Consider the following 25,968-nt stretch of genomic DNA (forward strand, 5'->3'; position numbering starts at 1 on the left):
AAGTGGCCAGTTACAGCTACGTTTTACTCCTTGCCTAAGATCCATAAAGGGTTCGATCCCCTTAAGGGTAGACCAATTGTTTCGGGGATCGATGCCCTTTGTCAGAATTCCAGCAGGTATTTGGATCAATTGTTGAGACCATTTGTGCTATCTCTCCCATCATATTTGCGAGATACTATGGACCTCCTTAATAAACTTGAAGGAATTACAGTGGATCCAGGTACGATACTGGCCTCTATTGATGTTGAGGCTTTGTATAGCAGCATTGGCCACACAGAAGGTCTAAAAGCTGTTGAACATTTTCTCAAGGGGAGGGGTATTCACTTTGGAGCACACAACAATTTCCTGCTGGAACTTCTTCAATTTGTATTGTGTCATAATTTCTTCCTATTAAATGGGAGATACTACCACCAGCTCAGGGGCACAGCGATGGGGAGCCTTTGTGCCCCTACCTATGCTAATTTGCTCCTGGGCTGGTGGGAGGACACTCAGGTCTTTGGGGACGAGGATGTCGTCTGGTCCCCTAGGATATTATTCTGGGGTCGGTACATTGACGACATCCTCGTCCTCTGGGCGGGGAGTGGAGAATCATTCAGATCCTTTGTTGATACCCTTAATAATAATGAGTTGGGTCTTTTCTTTACCCATGAGGTAGGTGGAGATCAGATCACATTCCTGGATGTCAATATTTCTATTTCTTCAGATGGCTTGCTTAAAACCAACCTGCACCGAAAACCAACCTCAACTAACAGTCTCTTAAGGTGGGAAAGTCATCATCCCCCCCTCTTAAACGAGGTATACCAAGGGGTCAGTTCCTCAGAGTTCGGAGGAACTGCTCTGATTGGAATGATTTTGAAATGCAGTCGAGTGATCTATGGAGGAGGTTCAGGAGCAGGGGTTATCCAACAAGGGTGATTGAACCGGCCTATAAGCATGCTAAACAAGTAAGCAGGACGTCATTGTTGACTCCGAGGGTAAGGGAGGACTCCAATGCAATCACTAGATTGATAGGTACCTTCGATGACCAATCTGGTAAAGTTATGAACATCTTGGAGAAGTATTGGTCTATCCTGAAAATGGATAATGACATACGTGATTGTATCACCCAGGGTCCATCAGTTACATTTAGGAAGGGTAGGTCAATAAGGGATCGGGTGGTAGGTAGCCACCTGGAACCTCAGAAGAGAGAGGAAACGTGGTTGCGGAACAGAGCAATTGGGACCTTTAGGTGCGGACACTGTAGCTTTTGCAAATATATCTGTGTATCCCATACTTTCTGTAGTGCCTATACAAAGAGGATTTATGAAATGAAAAGCTTTGCAAACTGTAAAACCACTGGAGTTGTTTATCTGTGTACTTGTACTTGCCCCCTTGACTATGTTGGCAAAACAAAGCGTGAATTACGTGTCCGCATAGGTGAACATTTGGGGGATATTAGACACAAAAGAGATACCCCCTTAGCCCGTCATGTCAATATGGTGCATGGAGGGGATGATAAACATATTAATTTTCGTGTTATAGAGAGAGTGCAGCCCGCGGTCAGACAGGGGGATTGGGATAATAGAATCCTACAGCGTGAGACACGCTGGATTTTTTGGCTTGAATCACAGAGTCCAAAAGGCCTTAATGAACAGCTAAATTTCAGTAGTTATCTATAATCAGTGTGTTTCACATTTTCCCAGCCAGCTCTTTATAGGGTTTTTGATAATTTGGTCGGTATATTATTACTATTGGAATTTTTTATTATTTTTCATTTATTCTATGTAGGGATACAATTATTCTACTCCATGCCTTTTGAGGACTATTGTTATCTATTTTCTTGAAGTTTTGGGTGTTCTGAATAGTGAGGCTGTTGAATTGATCGGCCGCATATTGTTTGCGAGATATGGTGTTTCTGTTGAGAGGGATGTATTGCCCTATTTTGTTTCAGGCACCTTTTTGTGAATCCCTGTTTCTATCCGTGCTGTCTAGTAAGGTGCGCGGCGTCTATGGTAACTGCTGCACCGTATGTCCGTCCTCAATATGATCCCTTCCGGTTTAGACCTCCATTTTGGATTTTGGTAACCGGAAGTGGGCGTTCTATATCGGCGCGGCATCTTTAAACAATGGCGGCGAACGCGCTTGGAGTAAAGCCGCACACTGTATTGCTCTCTCGGCCAGGGGTAATGAGACCCCACTTTTTGACCCCTGATGAACCCTCAGCGGATTAAGAGGGGGAAACGCGTTGGGTTTCCATATGCATCAAGTGGCTGATAAGTATAATGTTGTACATTATTTTTGGTAGATCCTGCGGTGGCACTATCTATTTAGATTTAATCTACTGAGCAATTATGCTATGTGACTTTGTATGCATTGCTACTTGAATATTGGTGTACCACGCTGTATAATCAGAGATGAATATGGTAGCCTTATTATTTTTTACTGTATTAGGGTGATTCTGCCCTCACTTGCAAGGTAATGGCTGCCGCAAGTGCTATATAGGCTTTTTTTCACTGCCTCTAGTGTGCAATATTTATTCAATGTGATGTGCTTTTTCTTGTAGCCGTTTTTTAATTTTGCTATCTGGTAATTGGGTCTGCCATTTGCAGCTTATTAGCATTTTTGTGACTACGAGATAAGTCCTTCTCTAAGCTGCCGGATATTAACCCCATTATATTCTTTTGACTCCGAGATAAGTCTTTTTGGGGTTCTTATACTATTAGAAATACTACGAGATAAGTTCATAGCAATTTAGTATTATCTATGAGACCATTTTTTGTCTCTTTATTCTTTCGGTACTATAAGTGTGTGTGTGTTTCTTTTTTGTGTCCCTTTTTGTATATGCAGGGAGACGTAGGGGTTATTAGGGATACCGACGTTGAGCGGGGGCGCCATATCGTCTACAACTAGGGTGCCAACCTCCGCGGCTAGGAAGGGTGAAATTAGGGCTGACTAGGGTAACTTAGCCATTGGCCCATTATTTGAATACTGAAGAGAACTAAAAACAATTTTTTCTCCCTTCATTTTTTTGTCCTCTACTACTCCTTCTTTTAGTCATTTTCACTAATGTTTTTAGTCATTGAATTAAAAGCTAAATTTTAGGGGTTACCCTTTAAGAAGCGGCCCGGTACCGAGTAAACCCCACTGCCCTGGTGGGTGCTCCAGTTGCCTGCGACTTAGACATTAAAGGGGTTGTCCACTACTAGGACAACCCCTTCTTAAACTAAATGTTCGGTCTCGATAAAATAATAAAGCCAATGCTCAGCTCCCATGCTGGCGCTGTTCCAGCGGTGTCAGCATTTGCAGTCCCAAGGCTGTGATGGGGTGGAATGACACGTAATGCCAGGCGCCCAATGAGTGCTGGCGTCACTGTTCCCACATTTGGACAAACTGAACATGAAGAGGAAGTCCAGGATGAGCTGCAGCCCTGGCTTTCTCTTCATGTTCAGTTCATACAAAGTTGGAGACAGTGACGCCGACGCTGGCATCATGTGTCACAAGAGCGCATCACAGCCCCGGGGATAGCGAGTGCCAACAGTGCAGGAACAGCACCAGCACGGGAGATGAGTATAGACTTTATTATATTATCGGTGCCGAACATTTAGTTTAAGAAGAGGTTGTCCTATTAGTGGACAGCCCGTTTAATAGCCATGTATTCAGTTATTTAGAGAGCACATCAAATTTACACTTGTTATACAAGCTGTACACTGACTACTTTACATTCTATCAAAGTGTCATATTTACAGAAATGTGAAGGGTGTACTCACTTTTCTGATATGCTGTATATATCTTATATGTTTCTATCATCTATCGGTATCTTTGTATTTGATTGCTTTATTATTTTTGTCAAGTAACTTTTAAGTTTACATAGAGTATTAAAATATGTATCAATTGATGCTAAAAATGCATTGCATACAGATTGCATACGGATCGCATACTAATCCAAGTCAAGAAAATTGGCTACTTTCACACATTCAGTATTTGGTCAGTATTTTACATCAGTATTTGCTCCACTTCTGATTTTGGCTTGAAATCAGAGAAAAGTATGATAGAAACCCGTCACCCCTTCTGGACTTATCACCCACTTCTGGTTTTGGCTGCACATACTGATGTAAAATACTGAGCAAATACTGAACGTGTGAACGTGGCCATAATCACACACTCGCATGACAAAAGGTAAACCATACATATTCCATTTGTCAAACTTTTCTGGATGAGAATGGGACAGATATTGTCCTAGCTAGTGTGATAAGATAAGCTAAATAGATAAAATCTGTAGCTGCCTGGAAACTGTCAGTAATAAAGGTACTGTCACACTTAGCGATGTACCAGCGATCCCGACCAGCGATATGACGCAGTCAGGATCGCTGGTACATCGCTAAGTGGTCGCTAGTGAGCTGTCACACAGGCAGATCTCACCAGCGACATCGCTGGGGACGGGGGTCGCTACTTACCTGTCACACCAGGCGATCCTGCGTCCTCCCGCCCGGCTCCACGCGTCGCTCGTCGTCACAGCAGGAAGCGCCGCAGGAAGCAGACGACGAGAAACAGTCCAGCCTGTTCTCGCGCGATCAGCGATAACCAGCGGGGGAGCGGGTCGTAGGTAAGTATCAGACATAGCGATATCTCTAGCAATATCGCTATAATGTCACAACTTATAGCGATATTGCTAGCGATATCTCTTAGTGTGACAGTACCTTAAGCAGGCTGGCTGCTGCTGACCGATCTACATCTTGTTATTTAACTATTTTTAACTTAAGTATGGCTTTTGTGAATATAAAGGCAGCTACCATTGATATAACTATAGGTTGTAGAGGTAACAGTCATCACTTGACTTGTGCTTTTAGGTACATACGCACAGTATTACAAATGTAGTGGAGAGCTCTGATACAGATTTTGTATTGGAGTCTTGAAGCTCTAAGTTATATTTTTGGTAGCTTGACTGCTCGCTAACTCATTAATTAGGATTTTGCCAACTAATCTGAGAGCAGCATAATGGATAGACAAAGACCCAGATTCTAGCAATGTGTCACTTACTTGGATGCTTAGTACAGTTTTGATAAAATCACTGTTTTATCAGCAGGAAATTATAACTAGAGAAGCGGTAAACCCGCTGCAACGTAATTCTCCATATTCATGAGTTCTGTATTACCCCGTCCCCAACACAGATTGGCAGCTTTCTGCCTATGCACATGTACTCAGTAAACTGCCAATCAGTGATGTGGTCTATACAGAGTTCAGTCTCCAGAGAACTGGTAGATCTGCATCAGATAAAATAGAATTTTTCATACCTGCAGCCAGCAGTCCAGTAAGAGACACATCGCTAGTATCAGGGTGTTCTGCCTTCATACACGTTGACATGGTGTGTAATCTTGCATATAGCATAAACCACTGCTCGGTATTCAAATTAAGCAGACTGCTCTCCGTAGTCTAACTTGTTTATTGGTGAAGAATATAGAACATGCGGTAAAACTATAAAGAATACAAATGACATGAGTAAGTATTGAGCAGATGATCACACAGCTAACACAATTGCAGGAAGTATACAGTGTGATGCAAACTTTACATAGAAATACACAGGTGTCTAATTACATCTGCTGTGCACTGGCTACCATACAGTTAATAACATCTCTGTACAACACTGCATTGCAAGAAAAGATATGAATCTTACCAGATATGCTTTACCAGGATAGCAAAGTCAAGTAGGAGAGTTACAGGAGAACAGATAAACACGTGTGTCCTTATGAAATACACAGAAGAAAATAGCATCTTCTTTATCCCAGAATACATTGCTTCAATCCCATAGTGCAACACTTCTGTTAAAGACACAGGCTGTAAAGCTATTTAAGACACAGTTATAAATTCAGCCACCACTAGATGGTGCTAACAAAACCAGCACATAATGCAAACATATTCGCCCTATTTTCAGAGGGCAGAACACAGGGTCTCTGCCCCCACATCATGCTGCTCTCAGATGGGGTAGCAAAAACTTGATGACATATTAATTTTAACACATGCACTATAGTCTAGCCTAATAGCTAATACTTATCTTGGGTATTAAATAGCTTTAGTCCATTGTATCTCTCATAGAAATGTATAATTAAATTAATAACTAGGTGTTACCATCTTAGTAGCATGTCTCTCCAGACTCACACTGTCCAATTATCAGACTGTATAAGGACACACCCCTTTGAGAAAAGAAATGAAAACACCCAATTGTCAATTTGTTCATGAATATTTAGGAAGAATAACACAGGAATGGCACAATGCCGATTTACAGTAAAGAAGAGGTGCTCTATAACTCCCATTTCATGGAGAATACAAGTAGTAACTAATACAGACATGTCAGTCCTTCTTTAATGAGTAGAGCTGCAGAATAACAATCGATTATGAACTCAGAATATTAAATAGAGAAACAATATCAATAAAAGGTCTTCCAATTGCAGTTTTTATTTGAATGTTTTTTAAAACTATATGCATTCAGCAGTATGGAATGACTGCCATCTTTTGTGTTCTTTTTAGTGGTCAACCTGTTCCACGTGTTACTTATACAGAAGAGGAAAAGAAGACTTGGGGTACTGTGTTTAAAGAGCTGAAAACGCTGTACCCCACACATGCTTGCTATGAACATAACCATGTGTTTCCTCTACTGGAAAAATATTGTGGATATAATGAAAATAATATTCCTCAGCTTGAAGATGTCTCCAATTTTCTTCAAAGTATGTACTAGCATGTCTCAATTATTGTAAAGAAATCTGAGCTAAATGGCATGCACCAAGTGTAAGGGGAAGGAGTTTGCATTTGATACATAGACCCCAATTCATCAAGACTGGCAATTTTTTACATTATTATTGATGAGAAGGCATGCTAGAAGTTAGACGTTTCTGATTCATTAACAGGTGCACGTTTGAAAAGTGGCATGCACCTTGCCACAAATCTTACACCAGTCTAAAACTGGAGTAATATTTGTGGCAGAAGGGACAGCACAACTTCTAATGAATTTGACTAGCAGTGGTTGCTACACTCTGTCCTGCTCTAGCTTTGCCCATTTTGTTGAAGTTGGCACTTCTTAAAGTAGAGTAAAAGTGTGACACCATTGTTCTCAGCAGCGATCTGGGAGTCACATATGCTTCCAGGGGTCTATCCCATGCTCTTCTCCTTCCATTCAGCACTTTTTCCATCCATTTCAACATTTTCAGTACCCCCCAGATCTTCTTGTAGGGTCTGCTGGAAAAATGCTTGGATTTCCCATTGACTTCCATTATACTGTTTACTCGAAGTGAACATCCAAGCATTAGGAATTGCTTACTTTGAGTAAGGAGCATCCGAACATTTTAGTGCTAACTCATCCCTAATCATAACCCATTCTTTATTCTCAGATTAATCTGAACCCATGTCGAATATTGAAGCTGAAGAACTCAACATAGAAGCACTGTTCTTTGAAGTCCATCACGCAAGGTCACTCTCTCCATTCTCCAGCCCTCAGTTTCGCCTCTCGATTTTCCTTGATGAACAGGTTCACCCTTCTGGCATAATCATCCAACTTTCTCAGGAGTCCCCTCTTGCCCTGTCCAGTGGGCAGAGGCCCTAACTTTTGTCTTCTCTATACTTCCGAGCCAAATTCCAGAAGAGATACAGCTTGCCCAGATGTCCATATTCTCATGTGCTTTCTCTGCTGCCTGCACACCTGGGCTGATGGTTTTCTCGAGGCCGATAAACTCATCCACCATCTCCTTCTTTGCAAACAGGTCAAACAGCCCCTTATTCTCACTGTTGTCTTCCGCTGTCCGCCTCTCCAGCCCCTCAGATAACATCTCTACAGCACGAATCCAGCTTTCTGGTGGTCTTTTTCCTTTGACCCCTCCTTTCCGGGGACCATACTACTGATGCATCTGCAGCATCACTTGTCACTCTGGATATCTATGCCTTTAACCATTCTACCTGCTCTCTCCAGTCATATTCTAGTGGGTAGGCCATGCTCTTCCAGCACATCTCTCACTGATTCGCTCCTCCCTTTACAGGCTGGGTCTTGGCTTCAGGGCATTCCCTCTTCTGGGCTGGATTTCTAGTGGGCTTGGCATCTCTTCATGCTCTTTTGCCCCCTCCACTCCACAATTGGTGAACTTCTTTTCTACCATTACGACCTCAGTTGCCATTATCACAGACCCGCTGCTAACACCGGTATGTCACGGATGGAGGGATGCGAAGCACTGCCAACACATGGCTATCACAGGCACAGGGGGGGCTTATCTTAGTTATCCCACCTCTGGCACCATGTGATAAAAAAAGCAGCAAGCTAGTCTTGCCCTAACAATTTATTGCAGGGGGGTTATTTTGGTTGTCCCACCACTGTCCACAATACTTCACGAAACTCTTCAGTTCCACTTTGGAATTTGCAGCTCTCCGGCGCCCCCCTTACCCTCAGGTCAGTCAGGGAACTACACCTGGGATAATTGGTTACCGGCCGGCTGCTTCAATGAGGTCTGGCCACCCAGCACGCTGCAGTGAGGGAATTATAAAATGCTCTGCCCGCAGCCACCCAATTAGCTTATTAAATTCCTTTCCATCACTCTCAGCAGTACCCGGGGTCCAGATCACACTTTGCCGCCACCAGCTCCAGAGTTTCTCTGATTAAGTTATAAACTTAATAGAGGGCTTCAAAGCCAAACCAATTCAGTAGCAATTATCTTAAAGGCACGTGTTTGTTTTTAGAGCATGAAGACAGACTAATAAAGTTATAATTTATTCCCCAAAAGGGGAGGCAGTGATTACACAGGTAAAAGATGTTACAAAGTTGAGACATTAGGTATGTACAATGCAAATATAAAATAAATAGGATTAACATAGAAATCAGCACTTACAGTTGCTTAGATGGTTTGTAGGCTAACCATGTGGGGAGGCGGGGCCACACATCACCCTGCATCTGGGGTATGCCTTATAGTTTTGGGTTTGTAACATCACGAAAGGGGCGGTCTAGGGATGTTCCTCCCCCTGCTCTAGGAGTTACAATTCTGACTGAAAAACTTATAATGACTATATCTTGCAGAGGGTACCTCGCATAAAAAAGCACATGGAATTATTCCTTTTAGCCTGTCTCATACAATAATTAAAGCCCAAACATGCAGCAATTATGTCACACCGTTTAGGAGAAATCAAGTTCTCGGTTTCTGTGGGTGCTGGAACCGAGAAAATTATGGGCCAGAATGCTGGTTTCGTGTCCTACGCGGATATGTGATTTTTATATCTGTTGCATATCGTTTTCGCGATCCAGTCTCTTTCATATTACCCATACTTATATCCAGCCACATGGTGCTTCAAACAAAGACATTCTTCCCCCTTAGCTTAATTAACATTCCTTAGCTGTGGAGAGGAGAATGTTTGCACAGGAAGCATCTGGTGTAGGGTTACAAGCAGGCACATAGCTGCGGTGTGAGTGTAAGCTGTGGGCGAAAAGAGGAGGGGTCGCAGCTCTGTGACAGGCTGGTTCTCATCTGTAGTGTAAGAATCAGGGAACCTTAAGTCATACCTTACAGTCATAACTTACTTATCATTACTTAACTTACTTATCACTGCTGGCTGCCTGCCAACTTTCCTACAACTTGTACCCATTTCCAGCAAGCAGATGATCCCAGGATAAGAAAGCTGGTGGAGTGTGCGGTGCTGGAGATGTTCTGGAGATCTTGTGGTCCAGGTGGAGCTGAAGGGGTGAGCTGGGCAGGTTTGGATTGACTGTTGGCGTGTCCCCTGATGTCCCTGTCTTGTTGCACCCATGCCCTCCCCCCCAGCAGTGCTGGGAGCACCCTTTATGGAAAGCTGTACATTTAACTCTGCTAAGCTGTGACTGTTCAGTCTTTATAGCTACAAGCTGAGTGTAATCATGGCCACTGCACTCTGTAAACCTACTCTTATGATTTCAAGGGACGATTTATTATTCTGGAATCATCCGCAATTTCTCATGGACTCCCCTTCTTGGAGCATGATTGCTATTTCAACAATTGAGTACATAAAATCCATCACTTCTGTGAAACCTGTGGAGGTGTACTGCAAGAGAGGTAGGAGAGGAGGCGTCCTGGCACGCCTTCGGAGGAGAGGGTTCAGAACAGCTCTTCCTTCATTCCACTTGGCTAATGCCCGTTCCTTATCTAACAAAATGGAGGATCTGAGCTTACTTTATAACATGAGATCTGATATGGCCAATTCAGCTGCTCTTTGTTTTACTGAGACCTGGTTGAATGAGACCATCCCTGATTTTAGTCTGGATCTACCTGGTTTTGTTATCTACAGAGCTGACCGTGATTGTGTAGCTTCAGGTAAACAAAGGGGGGGTGGGGTATGTCTCTACATCAACACTAGCTGGTGCTGTAATGTTAACATACTGGGAAAAGGTTGCTCTCCAGATCTAGAGTACCTTGCACTCAATTGTAGACCATTTTACTCTCCAAGAGAGTTTTCATCTATGGTTCTGGTTGCAGTATATATTCCCCCTCAAGCATCTGTTAAAGCTGCTATTGGTGAATTAGCTTGCAAAATATCAGAATGGGAGAAAGGATCTCCAGAAGCATTTGTGATCGTAATGGGGGACTTCAACAAAGGAAAACTCAACCTGGATCTCCCCAAATTTACTCAACATATAAACTGCTTCACGAGAGAGAACAATACGCTTGATCACTGCTATACAGTCATAAAAGGGGCCTACAGGGCAGTGAGGAGAGCAGCAGTGGGCTTTTCAGATCATTGTCTAATTCATTTAATTCCAGCCTACAGGCAAAGGTTGAAAACATCCAAACCTACAGTTTATTCAAAGAAGACATGGTCTGAGGAGGCAAAATTGCAACTACAAGCATGCTTTGAATGCACGGACTGGGAGGTATTCCAGGAAACATGCTCGGGTCTGGATGAATGGGTTGATGCAGTGTCCTCATATATCCGTTTTTGTGAAGACACGTTTATTCCATCCAAATCTGTCCACTTTTGGGGAAACAACAAGCCGTGGTTTACAAATAAAGTCAGGTTGATCCGTAAGAGAAAAGAGGAGGCTTATAAAGCAGGTGATATTACTGAATTCAAGAAACTTAGGAACTCGCTATCTAAAGAGATCAAGTTAGCCAAACACGAGTATGCAAAGATTCTGGAGGAAAGGTTCTCATCAAAAGATACTAGATCTGCATGGAGAGGATTAAGAGAGGTCACCAATTATAAAAGCCACCCCACTATAGTGAACCCCAGCAGAAGTCTGGCAGCAGAGTTAAATGTATTCTACTGCAGATTTGAGGCAAGCTCTACACACAGTGGCTATTCATCTCTAAGCTCCTCAGTCTGTTAATATAAAGATCATTCATTGTGCAACAGCCAAGTAGTGATCTCCGAGGCAGAGGTGATACGCATCCTGAAGGGACTTAAGGTCAAAAAGGCACCTGGCCCTGAAGGTGTATCTCCAATGTGTCTGAAAGTATGTGCTACCCAGCTTGCCCCTATACTGACAAATATATACAATGTGTCACTGAAAGAGTGCGTTGTACCTCAGTGTTGGAAAAGTTCCACAATTATCCCTGTCCCCAAGAAAGTGGGATCCTCTGAGTTGAACGACTATAGACCAGTAGCACTCACATCTGTAGCTATGAAAGTCTTCGAAAGAATTATGATGTCCCACCTGATAAAATTCACGCAGAAGCTATGGGACCCGCTTCAGTTTGCCTATAAGGAGAATCGTTCGGCAAACGACACTGTCAATCTGGCACTGAAGTACATTTTGGATCATACAGATGAACTGCACTCATATGTCCGGATTCTTTTCATGGACTTTAGCTCAGCGTTCAATACCATTGATCCGAATTTACTTCATAAGAAAATGGTAGCTCTTGGAGTCCTTCTCAACTTATGCTTGTGGATTTATAACTTCCTGACAGCCAGGATACAGAGTGTAAAAGTTGGACCATTCACTTCGGACACCTTGGTCACAAACATCGGGGCACCTCAGGGGTGTGTTTTGTCCCCGTTACTGTTTTCTCTCTATACGAATGATTGCATCTCTTCAGCAGACTCAGTAAAAATCTTGAAATTTGCCGATGATATGACACTGATTGGTCTCATCAGGGGAAATGCTGTAGACTTGTATCGGAGTGAGGTGAAAAGAATATGTGACTGGTGTAAAGCCAATAATCTTGTACTCAACACTAAAAAAACTGCTGAGATGTTTGTGGATTTTAGGAAAGATCAACATGAGATACTTCCAATCTACATCCATGACGAAGTGGTTCTTAGGGTCACAGAGACCAAATTCCTTGGTGTTATCATCTCTCATGATCTTAAATGGAGGAAAAACGTGGATGCTGTTATAAGAAAAGCACAACAGAGGATGTTCTTCCTGCGTCAGCTGAAAAGATATGGTTTGTCTAAGAATCTGCTGATCTTATTCTTTAATGCTGTCATCAGATCTGTGATTTGTTCCTCTCTGATAGTCTGGTATGGGGGAGCCACTGCGCATGACAAACTCCGCTTACAAAGAACTTTCAGAACAGCAGAGAGAATTATAGGTTCCCCCTGCCTAAAATCCAGGATCTTTATGATAAGAGTATTCTATCCCACGCATTGAAAATTTCATCCGATCCCTCTCACCCGGGACACTCCTCATTCCAACTACTCCCTTCAGGACGTCGCTTCAGAGTCCCCAAATGCAGCACCAACCGCCATATGAACAGCTTCTATCCACTCTCTGTTCAACAATTAAATCGTCATGTGTAGACTATATACTGTATCTGTCTTGTTAGATGTTACTTGTTGTATCTGTTGTTATATATTATGTTGCCTCTTTGCCACAAAGAATTCCTTGTATATATGTAATATGTACTTGGCAATAATAAATAAATTTGATTGAAAAATTTGATTGAAAATTTGATTACAGCCATCTTTATACACATGTTTTCAAGCGCCATATTGATTGCACCACACAGCGGTTCCTCCTGTACTCTTGCTTCGCCTACCGGTGGGTAGAACCTTCCTTTCCATCTTTGCCTTCCTCCGGCATATTCCTCCCAAGTGGGCTGGGCTATCTTTTCATGCCATTTTCTTCTTTGTGCTGCACTTTTACTGTGATGGACAGTTTTTGATGCTTGGCCATGTCTTCCACTGCACTACCATTTGCAAGCTTGGCATTGTACTCAGGTGCCATCTTCTTTGCTACATATGTCTTCCCCCAATAAAATTCTGCAGGGCATCTCCATCCTGCTGACTTCAGGTATAAAGGAGGGATCAGGCCAACATCACGTTCTTTCTCCTTAAATTCCCTATTATGGTACCCCTAAGTGTGTGAGTGCTTTGTGGGGACTGGTTGCTTAACCCTTTTCGGGCCAGAAGTGGAATGATGGAAAGGGGACCTTTTACATCTGTAACAATTCAGTAGAGTCAGAGTTCACTGTAAAACGTTAACCTAATTTTTACTGCTAAACTTCTCACCTAATAACATTTCTTGGTAGGAAACATGGTAAATCTTGCACATTTCTTCTGCTTCAGGCAGAGGTTGATATTCCGTTACAGACACAAACAGCATGTCTTAATGTTCTAAGACACTTCAGGGTAACAGAGTAATTCTTCTACTCTTCAAAGATCCCACACTGCAGTATAGCACCCCATGCTCCTCTTTGGCCAGAATAGAATGCTATCGCAACACCTCCAGACCCGGATTCACATGTTGTCAGTAGTCCACTCCACACTAGCTGCCTACAGGAATCACACCTCCATCAGCCTCTATTTAATGCCCCTATAGGTACTCACAGTCAGTGAAGAATACCCTTATACCCTGTGACTCCTTGCTGTCTCTGTACCCTGCCTGTATTGATATTAGTAGATTTCATTAACCCTGTTCTGAATACTTATCTGGACTTTCAGTGGCTGCACACTCCCCACTTGTGCCCAACTATTCCACAATAGTTCTTATCTCCTTCACAATTTCTCCATCAACTAATTAACAGGAAACGGCTTCCTGTACAAAATGCCCCATTAACTGTTCTCAACTTGGGCTGGGACTAGCTGTTAACCCTGTGTAACAATCGTGCCCTGACTGGGTGGCGCGAGCAAGGATTGTGGCCCCACTGTGCCACAAACTAGACTACCCTGAAGGGGCGTGACTAAGCAGCTACCTTGGTATTCACTAGAGCCTCTGATGGTGTGTAGAGGGTGGACTGTGGACTGACCTATGGACCTGTCTGAGGTGGGAAGGACATGTAAAAGATGATGTGCACTATGCTTTATTATATGTGTATGGTTAACAACTGGAAATTAGTACAGGACGACGTAGTAATGGGATTTGGCCACAAGATGGAGACAGGGAGCAGTGAGAAAAGGACTCAACAGCAGGCCTTAGGTTAGAGAAACTGTATAGTCATGGTGGGTAGAGTTAAGGGACTGAGAAGGAGATTTCCAGAAGGAGGAGATATAAGGAAGGAGAGTCCCAGGGTTAGGGGAGAGACACCCAGGAGGAAGAGAGAAGCAAGAAGAGCTCAGGAGAGGATGGAGGAAAGAGAAGCTCAGGAAAGACAGAAGCGAAAGAGATGGTTACTCGTAGAGGGGGGTGGCCCTGGGAGGACAGCTGCAGGACAGGACGGCAGTGACTAACGGAGGTCTGGGGTACAGGACGGCTGGACACTGAAGAGTGAGTAAGTGTTACAGCGGGCAGACTCAGTCGGGGGAAGCGCTGAGGCCGTGGGCCTAACGGCAGCCACAGTGAAGGAACCTAGTGGTCTTCGACGAACAGAAGCAGAAGGAAGGTAACAGGTACCCAGGCCAGGGAGCATAAGTTGTTGTGTCTGCTGTGGATGTCAAGAGGACACCCAATAAAGTTTGGACCTGATTGAACAGATTTCTGCGTCTGTCTCCCATCTGTTCCGCAGCCGAAAGGGACCACACCCAGTTAGCCCACGTACTACAGGTGAATAAGATGGGAAGCTTGCAGTGATGCCGGCAGGGATGTTACACCCTGTCAAATCCTAACAACTGCAGCATAGCACATTACACATATCAGATCACACTTAAAACAGCAAATCCACACAATAACATTTAGAGAAGTCTTCAGGGTGTTTGGACGACTTTGCCACCTTTACAAATGCAATACACATATCGATAGTGAAAATCTTTTTACAGCATCTGGTACAGTGGGCCCCTCAGTAATCTGTGGTCTTTGGAAGGCAGCCCTGAGTGCCGCCTCTTACCTGCCAGCCTCTATCTTTGTTTAGCCGGCCCGGCACAATATCACATGTGTGTCATGCCACATTGATGACATCATGCCAGGCTTTCTAATCTAAAGAGGAGCCTGAGATACCATCAGATAAGAGAGAGTTCTCAAGACTCCCTGTGGTGGCAGCAGATTACCGATGTGGCCTCTGGACTGGGTCTTTCAAAATGACTCGTGCCATCTGTAATCAGTAGGAATTATGTTCTAGACTGATAGTTCTTTACATGTAGCCAGAGTCTCATGTTTTAAATTTTGCATATAATATGAAATGGTGATGTCCAAGTTACATAGCCACTTGCTTCTGTGTCTTCCATAAAGCTTGTACTGGTTTCCGTTTACGTCCTGTCGCTGGTTTGTTGTCATCACGAGATTTCCTGGCTGGTTTGGCATTCAGAGTATTTCACTCAACTCAGTATATTCGTCATTCGTCAAAACCCATGTATACCCCGGAGCCGTGAGTACATTTCCTTCAGTCTTCTAGCATTGTAGCTGTTACACTAAACTGCAATGTGAACAGTTATGATTTTTTTTTTCTCTGAAATTGTTTATCTAAAGTAACTCTGTAGTTTGTAGTTTACAAGTTGTTGAATTGTAATTTCCTGTTTTATCTTCAGTCATTAGACTTTAAGAAAATGTTGTGGGCTATTTTGTCTTTTTCTACAGTGATGTTTGCCATGAACTTTTAGGACATGCACCACTCTTTGCTGATCCAAGTTTTGCCCAATTTTCACAAGTAAGAATTACATATTAACAAATGCAGGAAATATATATCTATCTTGTACCGTGTTAGTCAGTGCATAGAAAAATATTAAGATTTAAGAGTCCATCTTTTTCTTTTAGCCATTAAAAGGTATCAACCATTGAGGACTCTCAAATCTTTTTTTATTTTTTAATACTGATATATAATACTTTAAAATAAAGAATTATGTCATTTAGAATAACCTTTTTTGAATATGCTTTCAGGAGATTGGATTGGCATCTCTTGGGGCACCAGATGAATTCATTGAAATGTTGGCTACGGTAAAAGCCTTTTTTTATTGTACTAACATTTGGAATTTCCTTTTCAACCCTATGAGATCTGTATTTGTTGCACAGTGTCCTACCTCTCTTCCTTCTCAGTACGCGGCACATCATTTAATGAAATGGAGATATATTCTTACAGAAAAGATTATTGATCATATAATAGAAGGTTGTAGATGCTAGTACCAAACCCTGCAGAATAACGTAAGCTCCTCACACGTTAGAACAAATCAGATGAAAATGCCAATATCAGGGGTACTATCTGACGACCTTATGATATTAGTCGAATCAAGATCGGACATGTTTAAAGTTAAAACCTGATACTTTTGTTCCTAGGAAAGATAAGTAACCACCAGAGGTAACGGTCAGCAGCCTACTCCTCTATATCCATTGAAATCACATGTTTGCTTACAGTGTAACTAAACTTTTATATGAAATCCTGGAACCCCTTAAATGCCCTGCAGATTAGTGACAGTCTGTCTCCTAAGACCCCATTAATTGCTTAAACCACTGTGCAACACAGCTCCTGCATGGGCTTTGGGCTTCCACACTGGAACCTTAGGTTTTCTATTTCACCAGTACAAAACTGTTTATGTTCAGTTCAGTGCTTCTACACAATGGCTTGTGCTATCAGTGCGGTTGTCAGAACTGGAACCATCTTGGTTCTTCAAGACATTTTAGGGGTTCTAAAATATATATAAAAGCAATTTATAAACATTTAATTACACTCTAGTTGAATTGGGGGGCAGAGGGGGCCATGTATTTGTCGAGGTTGGGGGGAATAGGTTTCAGCCAAACTAGTATTAGGTCTACAGCTATTGAAAGTGTGTGGGTTAAGAAAAAGTTAAAGGAAAGACAAAAACAGGGCAAAATATAAACTCTGCAGTTCATGTTAGCACCTAACTGGGTCATCAGTAAGCATTCATGCCCATACAGTTAAGAGGAATCTGTCAGCAGGGTTTTGCTAAGGAGTCTGAGAACAGCATAAAAATAGAGCAAGAAATCCCGATTCAAAAGAAGTATCACTTCCTAGACTGCTTGGTTTCATTTTGATAAAATCTCTGTTTCTTCTGTTGTAGATATAGCAGTGGTCATAATGCTTAACTATTTATAGCCCCACCCATACCACTGATTGTCAGCTTCCTGTGCACACTGTATTGCCAGCAAGCTGCCAATCAGTGGTGGGGGCGGGGTTACACAGATCAGCCAGACTGCTGCGCACATGAGACCTAGTCGGCAATGATGATCTCCTGCTCATAAAACCTTGATTGTATTAAAACTACAACAAACAGTCCATAAACCTATAAGAGACATAGAGTACAAAGTCCAAAGTTGTAGAAATATATAAACAGACTTTATTACACAAGTAATAGCAATGACTCACATAATAAATAGGAAATGGCGCACAGTGTCAAAAGATATCCATTGCACAAATCCACTAAGAAAACAGGATGTATAGCTAACAACAAGTACTTACAATAGTATAATATACAATGACATCTGGATTATACAAGCTGCCTAAGATCAAAATGACCAAAAAACAAGGGATGTATACACAATAAGTATATTTGTCATAGCATATAATGGGGTGCATAATCCCAAAAATGCACTTATAAAGAGATCCAAGCAGTATTATTTCTCCTTGCAGAGAATGACATGCTAAGCATGCCAAGATGAGGAGACTTAAAGCTGCAATGTTCCTCTGGGAAATATGCAAATTGTCTCTTCAGAGAGGAGGAGGACTAGAACACTAGTGCCACCTAATAGAAATGGCAATCCTAGAAGTCAATGTCGACCCTTTAACGAGCCTTGTTAGATGACTTAGGATAAAAGCCAAACCAGAATCTCAATTTGCAGATACTGTGTAACATCTTCCTAGAGTTTGTACATTCTTCCTTTTTTTGTGGATTTAGAGATGCCAACTTAAGTTTTCATTTTTTCTGAACTGCTAGACCTAAAACCATGAAGGGCTAACATTTTTTATTGGCATATTGAAAAGTTGAAATTAATAAATAAAATGTTATGTTATATAGTGTATATTTACAGCCCATAATTCTGATATGAAGACATTAGCTCTATTCACTGCGAGCTGTAAACAGGTGAAAATTACAGTCATAACAATCTGTCCAAGGTTCTCCAAATTAAAAAAGAATCACAAATACATAAAAAAAAATTCATGGACGGTGAAAAAAGTAGCTGCGAATTTCTGGATGGTTGGCCACCTTGGGTTTTTGTATCTGACTTTACTCGCAGACTCAACACAAAAACTAAGGGATTAATACCTAGAATGTGTATGTCTAAGATATAGAAATGGGACTGATGTAAGTGAAATTTTTTGTAAAGGTTGATATACATGACTATTTTACACTTGTACAATACTGCAGGCTGTTCTGGCGCTATAAAACAGGTATGTAACAGGCAGGTCCTTACAGTTGCAGTAATGTAAAGATTAGAGACAAGTTTTTAGTATCTTGTCTCTTTAGCTGTAACTTAATGAAATACTTTCTCTTCTCTTCTTGATCACTAGGTATACTGGTTTACTGCAGAATTTGGACTTTGCAAACAAGATGATAAAATAAAGGCTTACGGAGCAGGGCTGCTTTCATCATTTGGAGAATTGCAGGTTTGAAAAAGTTTTTTTATGTTTTATAATTTATCGCTGTCATTTTTCCAAACCTTCACAGATATGGCATTCTCTGTCAGTGCCAGAAATCCGCATTTATTTTGCTAATTATTTTTTTTCAGTATTGTTTGACAGAGAAACCTGAACTGAAGCCCTTTGAACCCGAGAAGACAGCTCTGCAGAAATACCCGATAACTGAGTTCCAGCCTATTTACTTTATTGCTGAAAGTTTTGAAGATGCAAAGGAAAAAGTGAGGTGAGACTGGTCACAAGATTTTGCTTACAATATATTAGGATTTGTTTCATCCTTTTGCTGCAATGACAATTGTCACACTTTTGACAAACATAAATGAAACCTTAATTACTTTAAAAAATATATATTATACTTTCTTCCAGATCCACATATTTTGTAAAAGCAGATATCCAATATGTTGTGAAATTGTCATTGGTACCAGTATATTTAATTCATGGACATCGTGTATGATTTTGAAAACATGAATATAACTATACATGTTTATGGTCAAATCTCTGACCTAAGCAGAAGATGAGACATGCAGTGTGTCCTGATCTTTTAAGTATAAGATGTGATGAATTCACACATGCTATGTATGTTCATAGCTACATACACGTGTCTTCTTATATTCACCTGAATTGAATAAGAAAAAAAATCCTCCGTGATGTAGATGTTTTTAAGGGGTTAAATGACTTTAGGCCACTGATCTCACTCACACAGATGTATATTCTTAGGCTGGAGTCACACACAACGTATAAAAAATCAGTCCGTTTTTCACGGACGAGAATCGCAGAAACATTTCATGAACAGTGACATGTATGTCATCCGTGTGCAAAGCGAGGATGCGATTTCCTCGCATCAAAGTATCCATGTGACATCTGTATGGCATCTGTAAGGCGAGATTTCCTCGCCGGCTTGCAAAATGGACATATAATGGGTCCATAGCCTCAAATATTCGTGAAAACATATATGCAGTCTATATATATATATATATATATATGTATATATATATATATATACATATATATGTATAATATTATTATTATTTATTTATATAGCACCATTGATTCCATGGTGCTGTATATGAGATGGGGTTACATACAAATTACAGACATCACTTACAGTAACCAAGCTAACAATGACAGACTGATACAGAGGGGAGAGCACCCTGCCCTTTCGGGCTTACATGCTACAGGATGATGGATAAGGACTAGAGTTGAGCATTCCGATACCGCAAGTATCGGGTATCGGCCGATACTTGCTGTATCGGAATTCCGATACCGACATCCGATATTTTTTCAATATCGGGCACGGGCATCGGAATCGGAAGTTCAAAGATGATTGACAGCCGAAATGACGTCATCATGATGCGCGGTGTGTGCGCATCATGATGCGCCGTCATTTCGGGCCTTCCGGGGGTCTCTACCGGCCTGCCGGGGGGCTGTGCCGGCCTGCCGGGGGGCTGTGTGGACTGCCCAGGGTCTGTACCGGCCTCCCGGGGGCTGTGCTGGCCTGCCGGGGGGCTGTGTGGACTGCCCGGGGTCTGTACCGGCCTGCCGGGGGGCTGTGCCGGCCTGCTGGTGGTCTGTGCACCCTGTGGGGGTCTGTACCGGCCTGCCGGGGGGCTGTGCCGGCCTGCCGGGGGGCTGTGCACCCTGTAGGGGTCTGTACCGGCCTGCCGGGGGGCTGTGCTGATGTCCGGGGGTCTGTGCAGGCATCGTCCGATGGGACTACAAGTCCCATCGGGCGATGCCTGCTACCATGACAGTGATTGACACATTAGCCAATGATGGGACAGTAGTAGTCCCATCATCCGGCTAATGTGTTAAATGTAAAAAAAAAAAAAAAAAAAACTACATACATACATACTACATGCATGCTACATGCATGCTACATACATACCACATATATACTACATGCATGCTACATACATACTACATGCTACATGCATGCTACATACATACCACATGCATGCTACATACATACTACATGCTACATGCATGCTACATACATACTACATGCTACATACATACTACATATATACTACATGCATGCTACATACATACTACATACATACTACATGCATGCTACATACATACTACATGCTACATGCATGCCACATACATACTACATGCTAGATACATACCACATATATACTACATGCATGCTACATACATACTACATGCTACATGCATGCTACATACATACCACATATATACTACATGCATGCTACATACATACTACATGCTACATGCATGCTACATACATACTACATGCTACATACATACTACATATATACTACATGCATGCTACATACATACTACATACATACTACATGCATGCTACATACATACTACATGCTACATGCATGCCACATACATACTACATGCTACATACATACCACATATATACTACATGCATGCTACATACATACTACATGCTACATGCATGCTACATACATACATACTACATACTACATACATACTACATGCATGCTACATACATACTACATGCTACATGCATGCCACATACATACTACATGCTACATACATACCACATATATACTACATGCATGCTACATACATACTACTTGCTACATGCATGCTACATACATACTACATGCTACATACATACTACATACATACTACATGCATGCTACATACATACTACATGCTACATACATACTACATATATACTACATGCATGCTACATACATACTACATGCATGCTACATACATACTACATGCTACATACATACTACATATATACTACATGCATGCTACATACATACTACATGCTACATGCATGCTACATACATACTACATGCTACATACATACTACATACATACTACATGCATGCTACATACTGCATGCCACATACATACTACATGCTACATACATACTACATACATACTACATATATACTACATGCATACCACATATATACTACATATATACTACATGCATGCTACATACATACTACATGCTACATACATACTACATACATACTACATGCATGCTACATACATACTACATGCTGCATACATGCTACATACATGCTACATACATACTACATACATACTACATGCATGCTACATACAATACATTCATACAATACATACATAGACATACAGTACATATAACATAGAGTAACATACTTACCAATACTTGTCACATTGTTCCCCGAAGCCATTGTCTTTTACGGAATAAATATTAACATAACAAACCACAAAAATACTCACCCATGATCCGAAGCAGTCCACGAGTGTGTCCCACGACGATCTTGGGTAGAGAACTGCAGCATCAGCTGATGCTGCTGCTCTCTACGGGCTGCAGGAATCCAATGACGGAAGGTAGGTATCCTTCCGCACTGTATTCCTCCGCCACTTAAAAAAAAAAGTCCCTAGTCTCACTTTATGGTAAAAGCTGTGTGGGAATTTCCCACACAGCTTTTACCATAAAGTGAGACTAGGGACTTTTTTTTTTTTAAGTGGCGGAGGAATACAGTGCGGAAGGATACCTACCTTCCGTCATTAGATTCCTGCAGCCCGTAGAGAGCGGCAGCATCAGCTGATGCTGCAGTTCTCTACCCAAGATCGTCGTGGGACACACTCGTGGACTGCTTCTGATCATGGGTGAGTATTTTTGTGGTTTGTTATGTTAATATTTATTCCGTAAAAGACAATGGCTTCGGGGAACAATGTGACAAGTATTGGTAAGTATGTTACTCTATGTTATATGTACTGTATGTCTATGTATGTATTGTATGAATGTATTGTACGTAGCATGCATGTAGTATGTATGTAGTATGTATGTAGCATGTATGTAGCATGTATGCAGCATGTAGTATGTATGTAGCATGCATGTAGTATGTATGTAGTATGTATGTAGCATGTAGTATGTATGTAGCATGCATGTAGTATATATGTAGTATATATGTGGTATGCATGTAGTATATATGTAGTATGTATGTAGTATGTATGTAGCATGTAGTATGTATGTGGCATGCATGTAGCATGTAGTATGTAGCATGCATGTAGTATGTATGTAGTATGTATGTAGCATGTAGTATGTATGTAGCATGCATGTAGTATGTATGTAGTATGTATGAGGCATGTAGTATGTATGTAGCATGCATGCAGTATGTATGTAGTATGTATGTAGTATATATGTAGCATGTAGTATGTATGTAGCATGCATGTAGTATGTATGTAGCATGCATGTAGTATATATGTAGTATGTATGTAGTATATATGTAGCATGTAGTATGTATGTAGCATGTATGTAGTATGTATGTAGCATGCATGTAGTATATATGTAGTATGTATGTAGTATGTATGTAGCATGTAGTATGTATGTAGCATGCATGTAGTATATATGTAGTATGTATGTAGCATGTATGTATGTATGTAGCATGCATGCAGTATGTATGTAGCATGCATGTAGTATGTATATAGTATGTAGTATGTATGTAGTATGTATGTAGCATGCATGTAGTATATATGTAGTATGTATGTAGTATGTATGTAGCATGTAGTATGTATGATGCATATATGTAGTATGTATGTAGTATGTATGTAGCATGCATGTAGTATATATGTAGTATGTATGTAGTATGTATGTAGCATGTAGCATGTATGTAGCATGCATGTCGTATATATGTAGCATGTAGTATGTATGTAGCATGCATGTAGTATGTATGTAGCATGCATGTAGTATATATGTAGTATGTATGTAGCATGCATGTAGTATATATGTACTATGTATGTAGCATGTAGTATGTATGTAGCATGCATGTAGTATGTATGTAGTATTTTTTTTTTTTTTTTTTTTTTTTTTACATTTAACACATTAGCCGGATGATGGGACTACTACTGTCCCATCATTGGCTAATGTGTCAATCACTGTCATGGTAGCAGGCATCGCCCGATGGGACTTGTAGTCCCATCGGACGATGCCTGCACAGACTACCGGAGCCTGCACAAACCCCCCGGCAGGCCGGCACAGCCCCCCGGCAGGCCGGCACAGCCCCCCCGGAGCCTGCACAGACCACCGGCAGGCCGGTACAGACCCCGGGCAGTCCGCACAGCCCACCGGCAGGCCGGCACAGCCCCCCGGCAAGCCGGCAGAGACCCCCGGAAGGCCCGTACAGACCCCCGAGAGGCTGTACAAGGGCAGGAAAGGGTTTTTCCATTTCCGATACCGGAAGTCTCATAGACTTGAATGGGACTTCCGGTATCGGCATCGGCGATACCGATACTTTTTTTAAAGATCGGCCGATCCATTCCGATCCGTTATTTTGAAGTATCGGACGGTATCGCTCAACTCTAATAAGGACACAGTAGGTTGGTGGGTTGCAGCAGTTCCGGTGTTGGTTGAAATGATAACTCCGGTAGAGGTGAGGGGGTAGCGAGGTCATTGCAGGCTGTACGCTTTCCTGAAGAGGTGAGTTTTCAGGTTCAGATATATATGACTATATATATATGGCTTGATAAAGACGGGTCACCGTTGATACGTTGCCACTTGAGGATCAGTAAAGTATCCACTTTTTTCACATTTATTTTGAGTGCTGCCTATTTTTTTACTTTTGTTAATTTGGCTGTTTGGACACTGCTGAATAGGTTTTGCACCAACTATTTAATTTTGGTAGTGCTGCCCTTTTTTTGATTTATATATATATATATATATATGTAATGTCCTGTTTTCCTTTCGCCACAACAGCACCCTACTGAGAGACTTTCAGTAGGTGTCAGTGAGACATATTTATATATATATATATATATATATATATATATATATTTACAGTCATGGCCAAAAGTATTGACACCCCTGCAATTCTGTCAGATAATATTCAGTTTCTTCCTGAAAATGATTGCAAACACAAATTCTTTGGTATTATTATCTTCATTTAATTTGTCTTAAATGAAAAAACACAAAAGAGAATGAAGCAAAAAGCAAAACATTGATCATTTCACACAAAACTCCAAAAATGGGCCGGACAAAAGTATTGGCACCCTCAGCCTAATACTTGGTTGCACAACCTTTAGCCAAAATAACTGCGACCAACTGCTTCTGGTAACCATCAATGAGTTTCTTACAATGCTCTGCTGGAATTTTAGACCATTCTTCTTTGGCAAACTACTACAGGTCCCTGATATTTGAAGGGTGCCTTCTCCAAACTGCCATTTTTAGATCTCTCCACAGGTGTTCTATGGGATTCAGGTCTGGACTCATTGCTGGCCACCTTAGAAGTCTCCAGTGCTTTCTCTCAAACCATTTTCTAGTGCTTTTTGAAGTGTGTTTTGGGTTATTGTCCTGCTGGAAGACCTATGACCTCTGAGGTAGACCCAGCTTTCTCACACTGGGCCCTATATTATGCTGCAAAATTTGTTGGTAGTCTTCTGACTTCATAATGCCAAGCACACAGTCAAGCAGTCCAGTGCCAGAGGCAGCAAAGCAACCCCAAAACATCAGGGAACCTCCGCCATGTTTGACTGTAGGGACCGTGTACTTTTCTTTGAATGCCTCTTTTTTTCTCCTGTAAACTCTATGTTGATGCTTTTGCCCTAAAAGCTCTTCTTTTGTCTCATCTGACCAGAGAACATTCTTCCAAAATGTTTTAGGCTTTTTCAGGTAAGTTTTGGCAAACTCCAGCCTGGCTTTTTTATGTCTCGGGGTAAGAAGTGGAGTCTTCCTGGGTCTCCTACCATACAGTCCCTTTTCATTCAGATGCCGACGGATAGTACGGGTTGACACCGTTGTACCCTCGGACTGCAGGGCAGCTTGAACTTGTTTGGATGTTAGTGGAGGTTCTTTATCCAACATCCGCACAATCTTGCATTGAAATCTCTTGTCAATTTTTCTTTTCCGGCCACATCTAGAGAGGTTAGCCACAGTGCCATGGGCTTTAAACTTCTTGATGACACTGCGCACGGTAGACACAGGAACATTCAGGTCTTTGGAGATGGACTTGTAGCCTTGATATTGCTCATGCTTCCTCACAATTTGGTTTCTCAAGTCCTCAGACAGTTCTTTGGTCTTCTTTCTTTTCTCCATGCTCAATGTGGTACACACAAGGACACAGGACAGAGGTTGAGTCAACTTTAA

At 41.7% G+C, this 25,968-nt stretch overlaps 1 protein-coding gene across 1 annotated transcript in view; it reads left to right on the top strand.

Moving 5' to 3' along the window:
- PAH (phenylalanine hydroxylase) overlaps nt 1–25,968 on the top strand; it is a 277,534-nt gene that overhangs the window by 235,470 nt on the left and 16,096 nt on the right. The window contains exons 6-11 of the mRNA XM_073575163.1: nt 6,502–6,698; nt 15,524–15,659; nt 15,869–15,938; nt 16,169–16,225; nt 18,753–18,848; nt 18,971–19,104. Coding sequence (XP_073431264.1) covers nt 6,502–6,698; nt 15,524–15,659; nt 15,869–15,938; nt 16,169–16,225; nt 18,753–18,848; nt 18,971–19,104 — 690 coding nt within the window. The remainder of the gene's footprint in view (nt 1–6,501; nt 6,699–15,523; nt 15,660–15,868; nt 15,939–16,168; nt 16,226–18,752; nt 18,849–18,970; nt 19,105–25,968) is intronic.

This window comes from Dendrobates tinctorius, unplaced genomic scaffold, assembly GCF_039654945.1.
Source record: "Dendrobates tinctorius isolate UK_male_01 unplaced genomic scaffold, ASM3965494v1 ptg000043l, whole genome shotgun sequence".
Lineage (NCBI taxonomy): Eukaryota > Metazoa > Chordata > Amphibia > Anura > Dendrobatidae > Dendrobates > Dendrobates tinctorius.